Here is a 21,391-nt window from a genome sequence, read left to right as displayed (position 1 = left end):
TTTTTTTTTCTTTCCAGAATGCCATGTGTTTGGAATTTTATAGTATGTAGTCTTTTCAGAGGTTTCTTTCACTTAGCAAATGCATTGGAGGTCTCTTAATGTCTTTACGTGGCTGTTTTGGTTGTTGTTTCTTTTTTTTTTTTTAGTACTGAATTATATTCCATTTTGTGGATTTAACAAGGTTTATTTTCACCTTTTGAATTTGCTTGGTTGCTTTCACATGTAGGCAGTCATGAATAAAACCACAAAACATTTATGTGCAGGTTTCTTTGTGAACATCAATTTTTAATTCATTTCGGAGAAATACCAGGGAGCATGATTGCCGAATCATATGGTAAGAATATGTTCAGTTTTGTTAAAAAACAAAACAAAACAAAGACACCACCAACAAAAACTGCTGTCTTCCCAAGTAGCCATACCCTTGCATTCCTGGCAGCAAGGATTGGGAGTTTGTTGTGTAGTATTTTAATTTGCAGATTTCTAATGACAGGATGTTGTATATACGTCCATGTTTTGCCATCTGACTATTATATTTTGTTTGGTGAGTTGTCACTTAAGACCTTTTCGCATTTAAAAATTGGCTTGATGTGATATTTTTGTGTTTTATTTAAGAGTTCTGTGTATATTTTAGATACCAGTCCTTTATCAAACAGCTGTTGTGCAAGTATTTTCTCCCAGTCTGGGTCATTCTCTAAATGGTGTCTAAGTTTTTAATTTGAATGAAGTCTTATTTTTTTTTTCATGATTTGTGCTTTTGATGTTGTATTTAAAAGGCACTGACAAACCCAAGATGACCTAGATTTTCTTATATGTCATCTGCTAGGAGTTTTCTTGTATTGTAGTTTAAGGCTATGAATCATTTTAAGTTAATTTTTATGAAAGGTATAAGGTCTGTGTCTAGGTTTTGTTTTTTGGTTTGTTTTTTTTTTTTTTTTTGCAAAGTGGATATTTAGTTGTTCCAGCACCATATGTTGAAAAGATAATCCTGTCTCCATTGAATTGCCTTTATTTCTTTGTCAAAGGTCAGTTGACATTATTCATGGAAGTCTATTTCTGGGCTCTTTATTCTGTTCTGTTGATCCTTTGTCTATGCTGCCGTTACTACACCGTGTTGATTTTTACATGACTTGAAGTCATGTAATGTCAGTCTTCTAACTTTTTGTTCTTCATTATTCTGTTGGTTTTTCTGGGATTTTGCTTTTCTGTATAAACTTAGCAATCTATTTGCTCATAACCACAAAATAGCTTGCCTAGGATTCTCATTAGGATTGCATAAAATTTGTAGATCAAGTTAGGAAGAACTGACACCTTGACAGTATTGAACTTCCTATACATATATGTGGAATATCTCTCTGTTCATTTGATCTTCTCTGATTTCTTGCATCAGAATTGTGTAGTCACATATATGTTTTGTTAGAATTATACCTAAAGCAATTCATTTGGGGGGGGAGGGTGCTAATATAAATTGTGTTTTTAATTTTGTTGCTATTTATAAAAACGTTACTGGGAGGAGATTCAAGATGGTAGATTAGAGGAATGCTGCATTCCTAATTCTTTGTGGCTCAGGATTCAAGCAGCGGGAGTACTGTTTCTCAAGAGGGTGAAAGAGTGATTTCACAAAAATTCAATACTGGGTAGTAAGAGTGTCTTAGAGACTCAGAAATTTGGGTGCCTTGAACAAAGAAGAAAGAGTACATTTGAGCCAGGCCATTTGTGGTAGAGGCAGAGGCATGGGTCCACCTCAGAACACAGAGAAGCAAAATGGACAGATTTGGTATGAAAAAACCTATAGATCAGAAAAGCAGCATGAACTTAGCTGATCCAGATGCTGTATTGAACTGGTGTTTGAAAATAACGACTGGTGTTTGAAAAGTGCTCTGTGGCTAGGGAGAGCTGAGGTAGTAGTCATCCTGAGGCAAATATGCTGTAGCTGCTGCTGTGGAACCTCAAGGGTAGAGCAAACATTTCCACGCTGCCCAGGCAAATGCCTACTATGTGGCTTAGGATGTACCTATCAGAATGTGAATGGAACAGGCAGGAAAAGATTGTACCAGGGGAATTCAAGTCAGAAAAACAAAGGGGAGCCCAAGTTGCTTTTCCTACAAGTCTGGCAGCTCAGAAGACCCGATGAAGAGGGTCAGGAATTTGAACAGGGAGATGTGAATACACTCAGGTGCTAAGCCTGGGAAGGCTGTCTTTATGGGCAGCAGAGAGGTTGGAGGATGGACTCCCCTGTCCCAAGAGTAGAATTCTAGGGAGGTTCCTGAGATCCCAATTTTCAGAGCAAAGCAACTGCCTGGCCCCCTGTTGTGTTGGTCTAATCTCTCCAGAGCAGACACCACCCAGCAAAGCCCCTAAGGCCTGAATAGACCTAAACTCCAGCCCCTGGAAATCCCCTCATTGAACTCTGCAGCAGCCCAGTCTTGGGAGTGCATTGATCTGGTCTGTGTGGACAACTCCAATTAACAATACTTCCAACTGCATCCTATCTTATATGGTAAGAAGGGAAGCTGAGCTATTTCCATGAGCCTCAGACTTAGGCCACTCCAATGGCTAGGTCAGTGAAAGCAACACAAAAAAGAGGAAAAGGTTAAGAATCTTCAGCCCTTGCTTGTGTGGAGATTCAAGATGGAATATTAGAGGAATGCTGCAATTCATTTGCTTGTGTGCGATCTCTCATTCTCTCTCTGTCTCTTGCAGACCATTTTGACCACATCAGTGGAAACACTTCCTTTATTTTTCATTAAGAATCATTTTTTTCCGCACGCGCGTGTGTGTGTGCACGCGCGCATACACACACACTTGCTGTGCTGATTGTGTATATTCGTATTTCTCATTTTTAGTATTTTTTATTAAAACATGATAATTATCCCATATTTATACCCCTTTCCCTCTTTCTTCCCTCTATCTCATTCTCTTCCTTCCACTACACTGATCTGCCATGTATCTTTATGATGTTCAATCTCCTTCTTGCCACCTTCTTCCCCCTTATTTTGCTCTAGTTTCCACAAATGAAAGAGAATTTTTGGCTTTTGATTTTCTAAGTCTGGCTTATTTCACTTAGCATGATTTTCTCCATTTCCATCCATGTACCAGAAAAAGCCATTATTTTACTCTTTATGGCTGAGTAGAACTCCATTGTGTATATATACCACATTTTCTTGATACATTCATTTGCTGATGGACATCTGGGTTGATTCCATAATTTGGTCATTGTGAACAGTTATTTTTTCTCATCTTGTGTTTTGAGAGTTAGGGGTTTTGATTTATTTATTTAGGTTTTGTTTTTATTGGTTTCTTTCCTTTTTTTCCTCTGCTAACAGCAAAATTTTCTTTTTCTCCTCCCTCCTTTATAACCATCACCTACTATATCTCTTCTGCATTCTGTGTTCCCTTTTAAACATTGTAAACTCACTTCTACCTTATTATATTTTCTTTTCTCTCAATAAACTGTATTTCCACCATCTTTTAGAACTGGTTTATATAACTCCTGCACCCACCATCCATGCTCTTGGAATTACTGCTGTGGATAACATAGTTGACACCTGCTCTTTGCTTTAATGCTCACTCTAGTTCATGGTTATTTATTGTTTTTCTGTTGGCATGTGCTGATTCCTCCATTCCTCTTTGTTATGGTAATTAATATTATAGATGTCATACTAGGAACTGGGTACTTATTGTAATGCTGTGTTTTGTTTGTTGGTTATGCTATTGTTTGTTCCCCCTATTTTGTGAGATGCTAAGGACCTACAAGGACATGAGGAGTTGACAGGGTAGAGACTCTGGTGCTTGCTTCATATACATATTAATATTCAAACTTCAGCTATACTTTAATACTAAGAACAGAAGAGACAAAAACCCAAACTAATGACCAATCCCCAAGTAGAAAGGGATGAGAGTAAGCCCTTAGGTTCTACTCACAGACATCCACTGCTACAATAAAAACGGAGAAGTAACACAAAGGCTGTGGATGCCACACTTATGAAGGGGGTCTCAATCTAGATCATTCTAGTATGCTTTAGCAAGGCTGTGCCTTAAGAAGGCTCACATGTAAGAGTGGAAGAGAAATCCATTCAAACATATGCCTAAAACCTAACACAGGAATATAAGAAATATGAGAAAACAGGGTAATACAATACCTGCTAAGGTTCACCAGCAATTGACCTCAAAGATATTGAAGTGGATGAAATTCTAGATAAAGAATTCAAAAGAATAATTATAAAAATGATCAATGAATTCCAAGAGAACACAGGAAAACAACTGAATGAATTAAGAAGCCAGTACAGGATATGAATGAGAAATTGATTAAGAACATAGAGATATTAAAAAAGATCCAAATGTGCAGGTGAAAGTCTAATAGAGTAGACCGTGCTGAAGACAGAATATGAGTTGGAAAATAAAAGTGGCCAGGCTTGAACATTCAGGCAATATTAAAGAACATAAGTAACTATGACCAGAATATACAAGACATCTGGGACAACATTAGTAGACCTAGTTTAATTCATTGGAATTGAGGCAAGTTGTGAGATGCTGGCTAATGGAAAGGACAACTTCTTCAGGTAAATAATTACAGAAAAATCTTCTAAACCTTGACAATTAGATGAACATCTAGATATAGGCTACATTCAGAATCCCAACTAGACAAGGAAGAAAAAAAAAAACCTCTCTCAAACACATTATAATTAAAATGCCTTACATACAGAGCAAGGATAGGATTTTAAAAGCTCCAAGAGAAAAATGTCAGATCTCATATAGAGGCAAGCCAACTAGAATTACTCTGGATTTCAGAACACAGTCTCTAAAAGCCAGGAAGACTTGGAATGCTGGTGTTCCAAGTCCTGAAAAAGTAACTTTCAACCAAGATTGCTATATCTAGCAAAGCTATTCTTCATAATCAAAGGAAAAATAAAATTCTTCTGTGATAAGATTAGAATGCTGGTATACTGAACCAGCATACAGAATTAAAGATTCTCTGTACAGAAAAATAAAAAACAACCCCAGAGCTCACAAATGAACAAATCTCATTTGAACAATAGCTAAGCAAATGAGAAACAGGACCAAATAAAACAATACAAATAAATCAAAATGGCAGGAATTAATAAACCTCTCTATAACAACTTTTAATATAAATGGCCTCAACTCTCCAATTGAAAGACATAAGCTGGCAGAATGGACCAAAAAATAAGATACAACTATATGTTGTTTCTAAGGGACTCACCTTACAGGCAAAGACAGTCACAGGCTGAAAGTGAAAGGGATAGAAATTGATGTACTATGCGAATGAAGTCCAAAAGCAAGCAGGGGTAGCTACTGTCATATCTGACAAGCAGAATTTAAATTAAAATCAATCAGAAGAGTCAGAAGATCACTTCAAACTGGTAAAGGGAACAATCATAAATATTTATGCCTCAAACATTGGTGCAACTAATTATATAAAAAAGAAACTACTTGAATTAAAGCCTCAGACCCCAGTACAATAATCCTAGGTGATTTTAACATACCTCTGTCACCATTTGAAAGGTCATCCAGATATAAACTCAGGAAAGACTCCTGAAAAAATATTATAAATCAAGTGGACTTAAGAGACATCTATAGAATATTTCATCCAACAACAGCTGAATACACAGTCTTCTCAGTAGCTCATGGAACCTTCTCCAAGATAGACCATATTCCAGGCCACAAAGCAACTCTCAGCAAATACAAAAAAATAAATTGATATAATTTCTTCCATCTTTTTCTAAAATATTTATTTTTTAGTTTTAGGTGCCCCATACATGCTAGGCATGTACTCTACCAGTGAGCCACTACCCCAGCCCCAATTTCTTCCATATTATCAGATCATAATAGAATTAGAGATCAAAATCAGAAAACCATCAGACTATATAACATATGGCATAAACGTATAAAAATATGGAGATTAAACAATATAGTTTTAAATGATGAATGGGTAGTAGAAGAAATCAGGAGAAAAGGTAAAAAAAAATTCTGAAATGAAACAGTGATACAACATTCCAGAACCTCTGGGACACCATTGAAGACAGTTCTAAGAGGAAAGTATAGTTATGAGTGCCTATGTAAGAAAATTAGATCCCCAATAAACAACCTAATGATGCATCTCAAGACCCTTGAAAAATAAGAACAAACCAGTAGAAGGAAACAGTTAAGATAATAGCTGAAATCAATGAAATTGAGAATAAAAAATACAAAGGATCAATGAAATGATTTTTTGAAGAGATAAACAAGATTAATAAGCCTTTAGTCAATCTAACCAAAAGAAAAAGAAGACTCAGTAAAGTTAGAGTTGAAAAAGGAGAATCATCACAGACGTCACAGAAATCCAGTGGATCATTAGGGAGTTTTTGAAAAATTCAACAAATTGGAAGACCTAGAAGATATGGATACATTTATAGACACATATGACCTGCCTAAATTGAACCAGGAAGACAGAGAATATAAGCAACATTACTAGTAATGAGAGAGAAGCAGTAATTAAAAAAAAAAACTATCAAAAGCCCAGGATCAGATGTATTCTCAGCTGAATTCTGCCACATCTAAGGAAAAACTAATGTCATTGTCCCTAAACTTCCATGAAATAGATAGCAATGGAACACTTCCAAATTCCAAATTCTATGAAGCCAGTATCACTCACAGATCAAAGCCAGATAAGGACACATCAAGGAAAGCAAACTACACACTAATATCCCTGATGAACTTACATGTAAAAATCCTTAATTAAATATTAGCAAATCATATTCAACATATTAAGGAGATTGTACATCATGACCACGTTGGTTTTATCACAGATAGGTAAGATGGTTCAACATATTCAAATCAATAATGTAATTCATCACATTAATGTAATTAAGCACAAAATCACTCGTCTCAACAGATGAAGAGAGGCCTTTGATAAAATTTAGCACCCATTCATAATAAAAATACTGAAGAAAGTAGGTATTGAAGGAACCTACCCCAACAACATAAAAGACTGTATATGAAAAATCCAAAGTTAATCTCATAGTAAATGGGGCAAAACTGAAGTCATTTCCTTTAAATTCTACAATAAGACAAAGATGTCCAGTCTCATCACTCCTATTTAATGTGGTGCTAGAAATTCTATCCAAAGCAATTAGACTAGAGAAGAAAATAAAAGGAATAAAAATAGAAAAGGAAGAAGTCAATTTATCACTATTTGCAAATGATATGATTCTCAGAAGATCAAAAAAAAACTCTACTGTTATAATAACTTCAGCAAAGTGGCATATTATAATATCAACATACTAAAATCAGTAGCTTTCCAATATCAATAATGTGTCTGCTGAGAAAAAAGTCAGTAAAGGAATTTTTCACCATAGTCATTTTTAAAACCTAGGAATAAATCTCTACCAAGGAGGTAAAAGACCTATACAATGAAAACTATACATCATGGAAGAAAGAAATTGAAGAAAGCAAAAGGAAATAGACTTCCCTTGTTCATAGAGAAGCAGAATTAATATTGTGCAAATAAATGGCTGTATCTCCAAAAGTAATATACAGATTCACTGCAATTCCCATCAAAATACCAATAACATCCTTCATTAAACTAGAAAATAATAGTCCTAAAATTCATCTGGAAGAAAACAAGACCCAGAATATCCAAAGAAATTCTAAGCCAAAAAGCATAATACCTGACCTCAAATTATAGCACAGAACTATAGTAAAAAGAACTGCATGGTACTGGCATAAAAAAACAGACACATGGACCAGTGGTGCATAATAGATAATGCAGAGACAAACCCACACATGTATAGTCATCTGCTACTTGACAAAGGTGCCAGAAACACATTGGAGAAGCAGCCTTTTAAGAAATGGTGCTGGGAACCCGAACTGGTTATCCATATGTTCAAAAATGAAACTAGATTCTTATCTCTTACTATGCACAGAAATTAACTCGGTGGATCAAAGACCAAGGAATTAGGCCAGAAACAATGCAACTCCTAGAAGAAAACTTATAGTAGACATTCCAGCTTATAGGCACAGGCAGTGAATTTCTAAATATGACCTATAAAGCTGAGGAAATTATGCCAAGAGTTAATAAAATTGGCATCAAATTGTAAAGCTTCTGCACAGCAAAGGAAACAAGAATGTGAAGAAAGGACCTAGAGAATGGGGGCAAATTTTTGTGAACCCCTTTTCTTAGAGGATTAATATCCAGAATATATAAAGAACTCAAACACTTAAACCAAAACAACAACAACAACAACAACAAATAATCCAATAATAAATGGGCAAATGAATTAAACACTTCTCAAAAGAAGAAATACAAATGGCCAACAAATATATGAAAAAGTTTTCAACATAATTAGCATTTAGGGAAATACAAACCAAAACCATATTTAGATTTCATCTCACAGCAGTCAGAATGGCAGTCATCAAGAATACAAACAAAGGATTTAGAGGAGATTGTAAAGTAGTACAACCACTATAAGAATTGGTATGGAGCTTTCCTCCAAAGATTGGCATAGTACTACCATATGACCCAGATATACCACTCCTTGGTATTTATTCTAAAGAATTAAAATCATCATACAACAGTGATACATGCATACCCATGTTTATAGCAGCACGGATCACAGTAGTCAAACTATGGAATGAGCTGAGGTATTCACCAGTAAATTATTGGGTAAATAAAACGTGGTATATATACACATGAAGTTTTATTAAGCTGCATGAATGGATGTTGGATTTTTTTCAAATGCTTTTTGTGTATCTGTTGATAAGATTTTTCACCATTAGCTTGTTTATATGATAGATTTCTTGCATACCAGAATACCACTTGGTAGTGGTGCATAGTTTTTTTTTAGTACATTATTGGACTTGATTTGCAAATAATTTGTTGAGAATTTTTGCATCTGTGTTTATGAAAGACACTGGTCTGTAGATTTCTCTTTTTAATGTCTTGGGTTTTGGCATTAGTGTCATACTTGCCTCATAGAATGACTTAGAATGTATTCCGCTTCTCTCTTTTGGAAGATTGTGGAGATTTAGTATCATTTCTTCCTTAAATATTTGGTAGAATTTACCATTAACCCATCTAAGTCAGGCGCTTTTTGTTTTAGGAGATTAATTATAGATTCACTTTCTTTCATACATACAGGAATATTCAAATGATCCATTTATCCTTGCACAAGTTTTGATACCTTGTATCTTACAAGAAATTTGTCCATTTTATATAGTTATAAAATTTGTAGACATGGAGTTCATAATATTCTTTTTACCACTTTAATGTCCAGGTGGTCTAAAATGATGGCCCCTCTTCCTTTATCAATATTAGTAACTTGTGCTGGGATTGTGGCTCAGTGGTAGAGCACTTGTCTAGCGTGCGTGAGGCAATGGGTTCGATCCTCAGCACTATGTATAAAAAGAAAGTTATAAAAAAAATAGTATTTTTCTCTCTCTCTCCCTTAGCTTGGCTAGAAGCTTATCAATTTTATTGACCTTTTCAAAGAACTGGCTTCTTTTTCCTAAAGTTTATTTTATTCTCATGTATAGAATAAAGAAACTACTCTATAGAGCATTCTGCATAGCTTTTATGTTAAAGACTTGTCCTGGTTGGTTCTAATGCTTTACAAAACCCAAACTTACTAATTTTGGCCCTTTTTATTTTTCTTTGTAGATATATATAGAACCAAATTTTTCTTGAATTTTTATATTTGGCCTTTATTCTTCTTTGAAAGTCAACTGGGAGAGTTTTAAAGTAACTTATAAATTGTTTCAGAGAGAAAAGTCAAAAGGAAAAGAATTTACTAATGCAGCAGAAACCTTAATAAGCCAAATTAATAAGAGATACAAACCAAAAGATGACATGAAGTCTACAAGAAAATTAAAGGAGTCTTTGATGGATGGGTATGTTGATTAAAATTTTAGACATAAATATTTTTATAACAGCTAACAACTGAATTATTTTTTTAAATGTTAGTTTTAAGTATGCATTTAAATCATGTAACTATCCAGTAGAAAAAATATAGTTGTTATGAGCAATAGCTGTTTAGATTAAGCAGGAGGGGAATTAAATTTTAAATGTGCCATTCTAGTGATTGGTTACATTTTATAAACTATCAAATAATGCCATATCAATACAGTATACCATTTTAGAAGTAAATCTTTAGGATGCAAGTATCTTACAATTTTATTTATGGACTCTAGTACTGAGAGTACTGAGTAAAACTAAATTTAAATATGTTGCTTAATGAAATATGAAGTTTAAGTGAGCTTATTTAATTGTAAGCTTTCTGTCGAAGGAACCGCTGAGCTAGAGCCAGTCCGCAAGTGAGCTTATTTAAATGAATTATTTTAACATAGTAACTAATGTATTCCTTATTATCTTAAGGTTAATTCCTTTAATGCAAAATGTTCATTTATGAACTATCAGGTTGTTATTTTGGTACTGGGGATTGAACCCAGGGGTGCCTTACCACTGAGCTATATCCCCAATGCTATTTATTTATTTTTGTCTTGAGACAGTGACTGAGTTGCTTAGGGCCTTAATAATTACTGAGTCTGATCTTGAACTTGTAATCCTCCTGCTTCAGCCTGCCAGTTGCTGGGATCACAAGCATATGCCACTGCATGCAGCTGTCAGGTTGTTAATTCAAATTAAAATTAATCCTTGCCCTGTTAATTTAATTAAAATTAATTAATTCTGACATTTAAAAATGACCTTCAGGGCAAAACCATTTTTTAAAAATTGTTTGCTACTTCCTGCTTCACTAATGATTCAACTTATAATTAACTATTTTAGCTGCTATTTTCTCTTAGGAAAGCTGAAAAAATATAGCTGTGGCATTTTGGTTATTTATAACATATTGAATATAGAGTTAGTGACCAAAATATGTTTTGCCTTATATAAAATAACTTTTGAAAAATAATCGATATTTAATTGCTCTTTAAATATTTTCAATGTTTTTTTATAGTGGTTTTTTAAACAAATCTGACCTACAACTTAGTAAGGTAGGTGTCTTTTATTTAATTTCACCAAACCTGTAGTCAAACTTGATATTTGGCTGTAGACACTAAATTAGTATTAAGAAGGAATTGGATGCTTCTTTTATATAAGCTCAATATTTTACTTTTTTGTACATGATTCAGTATGTCCATATCACTGGTTGTTTTTTTTTTTAATTTTATTTTGTGCTAAAATCTGTCTTGACAATTATAGATCCTTCTTAAGTCCTGATTTGGTAAAAAAAAAAAAAATATTTTATCTTCATTGAGGCAAAAATAGTTTTCTTAAATTTATTATTTAAAATTACTTTCTGTAATTTTATCAATTCTGAAGTTTACCCTCTGTAAGTTCCTTTTGAATCTTTTCTCCTTTATGACAACTCCTATTGTCTTTCAGTTCTAATTTCTGATTCCTGAACTGTTACGATAGTCTTTATGTAATTCTCTTTGTTTATAGTGTAATATGTTTCTGTGCCAATCCATTCATTACATTACTTATTCTCATTAACCTTTTTTGAAAGAACTCAAATTCTCATTCCTTCTTTTGTGATTACCAAGATCTTAATATTCATTGGGAGTCTTGCTTTTGAGTCTCTTCTTTGTGAAAAGTTTCCAAGGTCCCCTGACCAAAGAAAAATATATTCAATTGGAAATAAATAATTTTTTGTGCTTTTAAAATTATTTTATTCATTACTATAGGGTTTTCCCTTCTCCTGTCTTACTAGGGTGTAACTGTTTTGAGTCATCTTTATATCTTCTTTTAACATCTTTGTTCACCTTTGTACCTCTATAATACATACATGTATTAACATTTGCATATCCTGTTTTATATGATGTTCTGTAATACCTAGCTGGTATTACTGGTACACAAAAGAGACATGAACATACATACCTGAACACTGGGTAAGTCAGATAAGTGATCAGAGGAATGATATATAGAGAGAGAAAGTTTTGAGAATAATGCAAATAATTCTATATGATATAGCCAAAATTTTAAATTGAAAATAAATCACAAATTAAAATGAATGTTTTAGATTTTAATATTTATAACTTACCAGATGTTAAATTAGTCTTCTGATTATTTTGATTATTTAGCAATATTACTTAACCATAGTTAAATGTAATAAAACAATACAAATATTAATTCATTAAATTTTGTTTAACTTCTTTACTGCCCTCAGTAATTTGTGATCTGGTTGAATATATTTTGAGCTATAATCTATGTGAATAATTGTACACATATTTTCCCCCAAATAATACTTTTTGATTCTTTCACACTAGATTTTACATAAGCCTTAACCTCTTTCAAATTTTTTTATTTAAGAATTTAAAGCAAATGAGAATCTAACAAAATTTAAGCATGCTTGCTTTGAGATTCTAGAATCATTCAAATTTAGCTTACAATACTAGTCAGAACATCATTTATGTATGTATTGTAATATCAGTAAATTTTAAGGAATAAGGTTTGATATTAGATGTATAATTTTATTATGTTTTTAATTAATACATGCATTTAAATCATTTTTCTAGTGTGGATGCTTGTTGTTTTCCTTTTATATATTTAAGGTGCATGAAATGATATTACATAGTGAAATGATTATTGTAGCCAAGAAAATGAACACATCCATTATTTCACATAATTCACCTGTATGTGTGTTTCATAAAAATATGATTTTTATGGGAAAAAACTGAATACAATATAATATTATTAACTGTAGTCCTCATTTTCTATATTAGACTCTAGAATTGATTAATCCCTACCTATTATCCTTTAATCAACTTCTCATTTCCTTCTCCTTGTCCCACTCATGACCACCATTTTACTATTTCTATATATTCAAACTTTACATTCCACATGTGAAATCATGCAGGTTTCTTTCTGTCTGCCTTAATTTCATTTAACATAATACCCTCTATGTATATGGATGTTGTGACAAATGGTAGTATCTCTTTGTTTTAAAGCTGAATAACATTCCTGTGTGTTTGTGTGTGTGTGTGTGTGTTTGTGTGTGTGTTTATTAATTTCCTTATCCATTCATCTGTCAGTACACACTTTAGGTTGTTTCTCTGACTTAGATATTAAAATAATGTCACAAGGAACATGGGAGTGCAGGTATCTTTACAGGTGGTGATTTCATTTTTTGAGGTATATGTTTATTAACTCACATTAAGGAAAATGTTATAAATGCCAGATTTATAGTAGTGTAAGTGCAGATGTAAATGTTAAATAGATGAATATTTAATTGCATATGTGATTTGTTTGCTATGTGGTCAGTAGTAGTCTAAGTTTAAATGGTTTATGTAAACCTTTCGTATTTAGGAAAAAGTTCAGAAAAAAAGTTACAGAAAACTGAAGACTACTTTTGTTAATGTTACTTCTGAATGCCCATTGTAAGTAATTTTTTATTAATCTTTTCATTTTTTTCATATTTAAAGAAACTAAACATTTCTTTTATAATGGAACTAACATTTGTATTTAATTTCACAGGAATGATGTTTATAATTTTAATTTGAATGGAGCTGATGATCCTATTATAAAACTCGGAGTAAGCTAGAAATTAATGTTTATTTTGTACTTATTCAGTAGTTATTTTGCATGTATTATACAGTTAAGAGTGTTTTTGATGTGCATCTTTTATAGATGTACTTTAAAATTTTTTTAAATATGTGAAAATATATTTGGATAACCAGCCTAGGGTATCTCTAGGGATTTTCTAAATGTTTTGCGATAAGGTGGAAAGAAATGAGTGGGAGAAGTAGAGGACTTATTCTATCAAGAAAATCTTTTTTTTTTTTCTGGGACAGGTTTAAAACAAATACTTTTATTTTATTTGTTTTGCTTTGAGTGTATTTTATTGTATTTATTGTATCATTTTAAATATTATTTTCAATTTTTATGATTCTAAGAAATGACAGAAACTAGATTTTGTGCTTATTCCTTAATTTTTGTTTACCTTGACACTAAGAATACTCTTTATTTTTAATGTTTATTCACCATATAGATCCAAGAATTGCAAGCTACAGCTACAGAAGCATGTGTGGATAATTCAATAAAATTGTAGGTGTTTTTATTTTAATAACATAGGTCAGATTAAAACAATTTTAACTTTTTCCCCTCTTAAGTAGCTTGTCCTCACTCTGTTTTTCTAAGAGTTTTTAACATAGGAGAGGAATGAAATTAAAATGCTACTGTCATGATTATTTCTTTTTTTTAGTTTTATTGATTTTATTTTTTTTAAATACATGACAGTGGAATATATTACAATTCTTAATTCACATATAGAGAACAGTTTTTCATATCTTTGTATATAGAGTATGTTAACACCAATTCATGCCTTTATACATGTACTTTATGGGGTTTTTTTTTGCATTACAATTCTTATTACACATATATACCATAATTTTCATCTCTGTTTGTATATAAAGTATGTTGACACCCAATTCGAGTCTTCATACATGTACTTTGGATAATGATATCCATCACATTCCACTGTCCTTGCTAATCCCCTCCCTTTCCCTCCCACCCCTCTTCCCTATCTAGAATTCATCTAATCCTCCCATGCTCCCCTTTCCTACCCCACTATGAGTCAGCCTCCTTATATCAGAGAAAACATTCAGCATTTGTTTATTTGGGATTGGCTAACTTCACTTAGCATTATCTTCTCCAACCCCATCCATTTACCTGCAAATGCCATGATTTTATTCTCTTTTAATGCTGAGTAATATTCCATTTTGTATATATGCCATTTTTTTTATCCATTCATCCACTGAAGGGCATCTAGGTTGGCTCCACAGTTTAGCTATTGTGAATTGTGCTGCTATAAACATTGATGTGGCTGTGTCCCTGTAGTATGCTGTTTTTAAGTCCTTTGGCTATAGTCTGAGGAGAGGGATATATAGCTGTGTCAATTGGTGGTTCCATTCCCAGGTTGTCATGATTATTTCTATCATGATTCTGCTACTTCAACATTTACTTTTTCAGTTAATATGCAAATTTTCTATACTTTGAATTGTTGTGTATTTCTTCAATCCATACACATTATTTTATAACTTACTAAGTTGAGAGGATACGTTACCTGGCCAGAATTATATAGCTAATTAGTGAAAGAGTTGAGACTGAAAACTGAGATCTAATTGTCCAGTGCATGTTGGCTTAAGAAAACAATCATAACAGATATTTTTACATTATTATTTTTGCTTAAGGGTAGGTTCACAGAATCATGATGAACTTCAACCTTCTCTCAAAACAAAAGATGAAAGGGTAAGTTATAATATCCTAATGTATTCTATAAAAATAGCATTTATTTTAATACATTTTAATGCCAAAGATTCTCATCAAAGAAATGGGGAAAAATATTTTTATTTTTTGCTGGGTGCAGTGGCACACACCTGTAATCCCAGTGGCTGAGACAGGAGGGTCTCAAGTTCAAACCCAGCCTCAGCAAAATAGAGTTGCTAAGCAACTTGGTGGGACCTTATCTCTAAATAAAATACAAAATAGGGCTGGGGATGTGGCTCAGTAGTCCAGTACCCCTGAGTTCAAGCCCTGGTACCTCATCCCCCCCAAAAAACATTGTTTTTTCATTCCCTTATGAAATTATCCATTTTAATATAACAACTTCTGTTGTTTTCTTTAACAGTGTTAGGTTATATAGCTGGAAGTATATTGTTTTGATTTTTTTATTTAACACTATCATCAAAATATAAATCTCACTATCTGATCTGTATTTCTGAGTTACTTTCTTGAATAGATCTTTAATGCCAATCCTTAAATTGGTATGTTAAAAAAAAGGAGAAGTTAGATTTCCTGGATTTTGGGGGGAGAAGGTGTTGACTTAAATTCCTTTAATAAGATATTTCTTCATCTCTTTCAAATCTTTTTTTTAAAAAACAGATTATCACAAATCATAAAAATAAAAATCTCTTCAGTGATACTGAAACAGAATATAGGTGTGATGACAGCAAGACAGATATTAGCTGGCTAAAAGAACCAAAATCAAAACCACAGCTTATAGACTATAGCAGAAATAAAAATGTGAAGAAATGTGAAAACGGGAAATCAAGTAAGAAATTATTAGAGAAATAATGCAAATTTATTATTTTGATTGTGTTAAATGTTTTGTTGTTTGATAAGCATACTTTTATATGTAGACCATTTACAACAATATATTCCCTACAAATCGGACAAAACACTATAGTAGTTATGTTTTTGTTTTGTACACTATGGTTATATTTAAATTAATTTTTAATAGGACTGTAAGGACACAAAATTTGATTTAATGTGGTCCTTGGTTCATGACATACTTTCATCACTTTTTTACTCATGGCTCACTTAACTGCTGCTGAGCTAATTGGTTATTGTAAATAGTACACAAAGTACTCGTAAACTCAGAATCCTTAAACAAAACCAGAATTTGAGCCTTGACACTTTCACCTATTTATGATTATTTGCATTTATCATATTTTCTTCTCAGCATCCTGGTTCTCTGCTGTAGCCAGCTTACATGTTTTTTAGGAATTCATTTGGATGCAATAAAAATATATCAGAAGGGAAACAATTTTCAAGTCTTACAAAAAATATTTTCCTACAGTATGGTTTCTATTTTGGTGAAAATGAATCTACTGAAGTAGTTGAATACAAGTTTGAGTTATAGGTTTTGGCTTAAGATAATTACCATTTTTGTAGCTGAATATCAATGTCAATGTTTGCTAAAAGAAAAAGACTTTATATACTTCATTTTTAAAAGAAGACAACTGTTTTTCAATTGAATTTATATTTATTTCAAGGGAATTAGCTTTTATTTAGTTTTAGAATAAAAATAACCAGTGACTGCTAATAGGGTGAAATGGCTTAAAGAGAATTAAAATTATACAAAAATGAATTGGGGAATATACTTAGAAATGAGGCTGAATCTCAAAATGTGAGAGTCCAACCAAATACATCAGAAAGGAAAGGAGCAAGGTTATCATAGGTAAAAGGGACAGGATTATAAAATAGCATAGTAATTCAGGGAATGCAGAATGGGGGTAGTTGTAACATACATAGATCTTATTTGTAACAATAAGAAAGGTGAGGCTAGATCTAGTCATGGAATCTGGAGTTTGAAACTGTGTGTTATAAGCCCAGGAGAAACATGGTAAGGCTCACATGACCTCAGGAGGCTCACAGTTTAATGGGAAGATATACAAATGAATACATGTCTTAAAAAGCAGAAGACTGGAAATTCTCAAGATTTTAGAGATTAAATACTATAATCATTAAATAATTATAAAATTGAACTTCTATGTGAATTACTTTGTTTAAATGATTAAGTGACAAGTTAATATGTATATAAGCTAATTGCCAGGATTAGAAGACCTTTCTTCCAAATAAACTTTACTCCTTTGACTTGGATGATCTCATTTCTTAGGCTTCAGTGGATATTTAAAAAGATATTATCCTTGGAAAGGAAAAAAGGGAAGTAGAACTAAAGCTACTATCAATAATATGGGTAAATCTTAGAAACATAACAATGTATGGAAAACAAAGCAAATCATGGAATAGGACATGACATTAATCTTACAAAGCTTATTATATTTAGAGTTACATGTCTGTGAAACAAGTCTTTTTTAAATCAAGTGAATGAGAAACAGATTTCAGGATAGTAATTACCTTTTAGCAGAGAGGATATGGAGGACTATTAAAGAACATATGTAAGTAGATCAATATCATTCATAATCTGTTTCTTAAATTGAGTAGTAAACTAATGGCTGTTCACTTTATAACTTATATTACAAATGCTTTTACATGTTTAAGAAGTTTGAGAATATAAAATAAGGAGAGGCAGGAAGATTGGCAATTCATACTATACCAAACACTATATATAGTAAGAGTATCAATTCTTGAAATTTAAAATTCTGAATGCGTTTAAAGATGGATTCTTTCCCATCTATGATGTGGTACCATGAATACTAACTAGAGTTCAGGGGAATGGCTATGTGTGGTGGTATGTGCCTGTAATCCCAGTGTCTTGGGAGGCTGAAAGAGAAGGATCATAAATTCAAGGCCAGCCTCAGCAGTTTGGTGAGACCCTGTCTCAAATAAATACAAACAGGGATGTACATAGCTCAGTGGCAGAGGAACCCACTGGGATCAATCCCCAGTACCAAGGGATGGGGCAGGAAGCTTGGAGGAAGGGAATGCTCCCCAAGCAGCCTGTCAACCTGATGGCCAAATTCTTCAACAGAACAGTGAAGATTTATGTGTGTGTGAGGGGTGGGGGGGGGGGGCTATGTCCTGGTGGCTTAAAGCCACATGAAGAAACAAAATTTTAAAAAAGGATATATGCTCTTGTTTTTAATGATTTTTAATTTATACATGCAGCGATGGCTCTAAGAAACTTAATGCTAGTTTTTATATATTTGAAAAATTTAACCTTATTTTCCTAAATTGCAGGACCATCCTTGGATAAGGGTCAACCAAGATCTAAAATGGTAAAGTAAGAAGTTTTGTGTTCAAACATTCCCTTAAAGTTATTTTTTTCTTATCATATAAAAATAATTCATTTGCCATCTTATAATTTTCTTCCTATCAATTGCTTATTTTCCACAATTGTTCTGTCTTTGCACACCTCTCTTGACTTGTGTTTTTTAGAATCATGTTGGCCTTATTTTTAGTCTGTTTCATTCTGTGTGATAACAGGTATATTTGACCTCCTTTTACTTTATATAGTTTATATCAGGTCTCTTACAGATTTAATGATAAGGAAGAAAATTGAAATGTTGATAAGGGAAAATAGTGGTAAAGAAGAAAATTGAAATGGGAAAATAAAACATAATCATTCAAAATCTATTAATCAAGAATCATTTTATTCTGACCAAATATTTTATGTATGTCTAGTGTCAATTTTATAGCAAGTAGCTTGTATTTTTTCTATCTTAAATATTGATCTAGTAATATTCAGGAATTTTTCTCTTAAAGGCATACAAAAAAAACACCAAGCAGAGGAAGGAGATAGCTCCCGATGGGAGAACCAGACTTCCAAGAAGAGCAGCAAGAACCAAAAAGAATTATAAAGATCTCTCAAATTCAGAATCAGAGAGTGAACAAGAATTGTCACATTCATTCAAAGAGAGCTTTCTAGTAAAGGTAAATAGGTACAGTTCAGTTTAATAATTTCTCAAAGCCTCTTAAAATATTAAATATATACTTTTGTAAAAATATCAAATTTAACTTGTTACTTCTTTTTAAGATTTGACCTTCTGTATGAGAAAACTGGTTGTTAAATATTTAGTTTTTAGTTTTAGATGGACAGGACATAGATTTATTTTATGTGGTGCTGAGGATCGAACCCAGTGCCTCGTGCATGCCAGGCGAGCGCTCTACCATTGAGCCACAACCCCCAGCGGAGAAAACTTTTTATAATAATTCTAAAAATTGGTCTCTAGGAAATATAGTGCTAAATTTTATAAGTTGGCATTAGTGTTAAAAATTAGATGTCTGTCTCCAGTGAAATTATAACTTTAAAATGATGTTTAGAAATAGAAAAGTACTTAATTCTTTCCAAAATTATGCTTCAGTATAGTACAACCTGTTGGGAAACTATAGCTCTTTCTTGAATGAAAGCAAAACTATTGGTGTCAGGTTCTTCCTTTATACTGCCCCACCCTTGTCTCATAATGTTACAACATATTGCCAGCACCTGTGTTTGCACGCTTTTATAATAAAAAGATGAAAGATAATATGTCAGCTGCAGTTTTAAGCACTTTAAGATTTATCACACAAGAAAGTGATAGAATTTAAACCCAGAGAGTCTGGTAGTTTTCTGACTACTATGTTATATTGATCTTGAGTAAATAAACCTCAACCTCCCTTATCTCCTACCTGGAAGACTTCATTACTTACCTCCATATTTTAGTTTACCTCACATCTAGGCAAATGAATCCAAGTCACCTCTCATCCTATTGCTCTTCAAAGAATTAACCCTGAAAATCTTCCTCTTAACGTTCAAAGCATCAAAATACCTTTCCATGCTTGCTTCTACTTTTCCCCATTATATACCCAGAACTGTTAACAACCAGATACCATAAGACTTGAGCTTTCTACTGCCTTCACTCTATCAGCCATCTTCATATCCCAGTAAGTCCTCCCCTCACTCCTTCTTTCACCACTCCTCAGTGCTTCAGATACTTCAAAATCTAGGAATTCTTTCTGGTTTCCTTAAATTGGATATAATCTTTGAACTCTTATAGCATTTTATTTGTATCTCTTATTTATTGTATCTAAACATTACATTTTCCTGCACATTTGTCTTATGCCAACCAGTATATTAGAAAGTTTTTCATTAATGCCTAGGCCCTTGTGATGCCCGTATGTAGTACAGCATAAAACATTTAATAAGTATTTCAATGTGATTTGTTTTATGTGTCAAAGTGTAAGTATTTGTATTGAAGTGTAACTTCAAGGTTATCAATAAATTTAGGAGGAAAACATCCATTCCAGAACCAAAACAATGAAACTGCCAAAGAAACGACAGAAAGTCTTCTCTGCTGATACACAAAAAGAACTATCAAAAGAATGGAAATACTCGTCTCTAATAAAAGATACTATAAAAGATAATAGCCTGGATTCATCTCCTTCATATTTATCTGAGACTCCATCATCTGTAGAAGTAATGAGATGTCAGTATTATTTCTGTGCATTGTAATTGAATAATTAACTCTAATTATGTGAAAGTATAATTTGTAGATTAATTTTGAGGGATTACGATTATAGGTATTTAAGATTATAGGCAGTTAAAACTTCATTGTTATACTAGTTAATGTTAGTAACTTTATTTTTGCTAACTTGGGAACAATGTCATTTAAATTTTTCATGTTAGGAAATTAAAGATCAAATGCTTTAATATGGAAAGCACTTAATATATGTTTGCAAGGTACAGTGAAAGCTCAACTAAGAGCCTATTTTTAATGTGCTTTTAGCTGGAAATATATTTAAAAACACAAGTATTATAGGAATTTCTATTTTTTCCTCGTTACAATTTATTGACAAGAGTCCAAAGGATATCATGATCATCCTGTAGACTAACAGTAGATTATCTTCATAATAGATGTTTTACTTTTTAAGAATAAATTGTAAAGAAAATTCACAATCTTTGGAGCTTTGGTATATGTATGTCTTTCAAGTAAAGAAACTCCTTAAAGTTCGCACTTTTTGCTTCACTTTCAGTTGCTTACAAGGATCTTTCTAAATGTTATTCATTTCACTTAAAATTTGGCAAATAGATCAGTTAATGTACTTATGCTCCACCTAAAGTAGCTAGTGATTGTGTTCTTTTACTTTACTAATGCTTAGAACAACTGTCACTTCAGATAAGCACATACTGAAAAGACAGATGTACATGCCCATATTTCATATGAAAACAGAATTCTT

The 21,391-nt window shown here is 32.6% G+C and overlaps 1 protein-coding gene across 1 annotated transcript in view; it reads left to right on the top strand.

Moving 5' to 3' along the window:
* The window catches only part of Sycp2 (synaptonemal complex protein 2), a 77,982-nt gene that overhangs the window by 37,737 nt on the left and 18,854 nt on the right, over positions 1-21,391 (top strand). The window contains 10 exon segments of the mRNA XM_058575408.1: positions 9,755-9,882; positions 10,950-10,986; positions 13,301-13,371; positions 13,469-13,526; positions 13,983-14,038; positions 15,184-15,241; positions 15,875-16,043; positions 18,416-18,453; positions 18,941-19,108; positions 20,442-20,640. Of these exon segments, the coding sequence (XP_058431391.1) occupies positions 9,755-9,882; positions 10,950-10,986; positions 13,301-13,371; positions 13,469-13,526; positions 13,983-14,038; positions 15,184-15,241; positions 15,875-16,043; positions 18,416-18,453; positions 18,941-19,108; positions 20,442-20,640 (982 nt within the window).

Source organism: Marmota monax, unplaced genomic scaffold, assembly GCF_021218885.2.
Source record: "Marmota monax isolate L192 unplaced genomic scaffold, Marmota_monax_Labrador192_F-V1.1 WCK01_AAM20220418_F8-fsc00014, whole genome shotgun sequence".
NCBI classification, from domain to species: domain Eukaryota; kingdom Metazoa; phylum Chordata; class Mammalia; order Rodentia; family Sciuridae; genus Marmota; species Marmota monax.
Note: the sequence above shows the minus strand (reverse complement) of the source record. Positions and strands in the feature narration are given on the sequence as shown.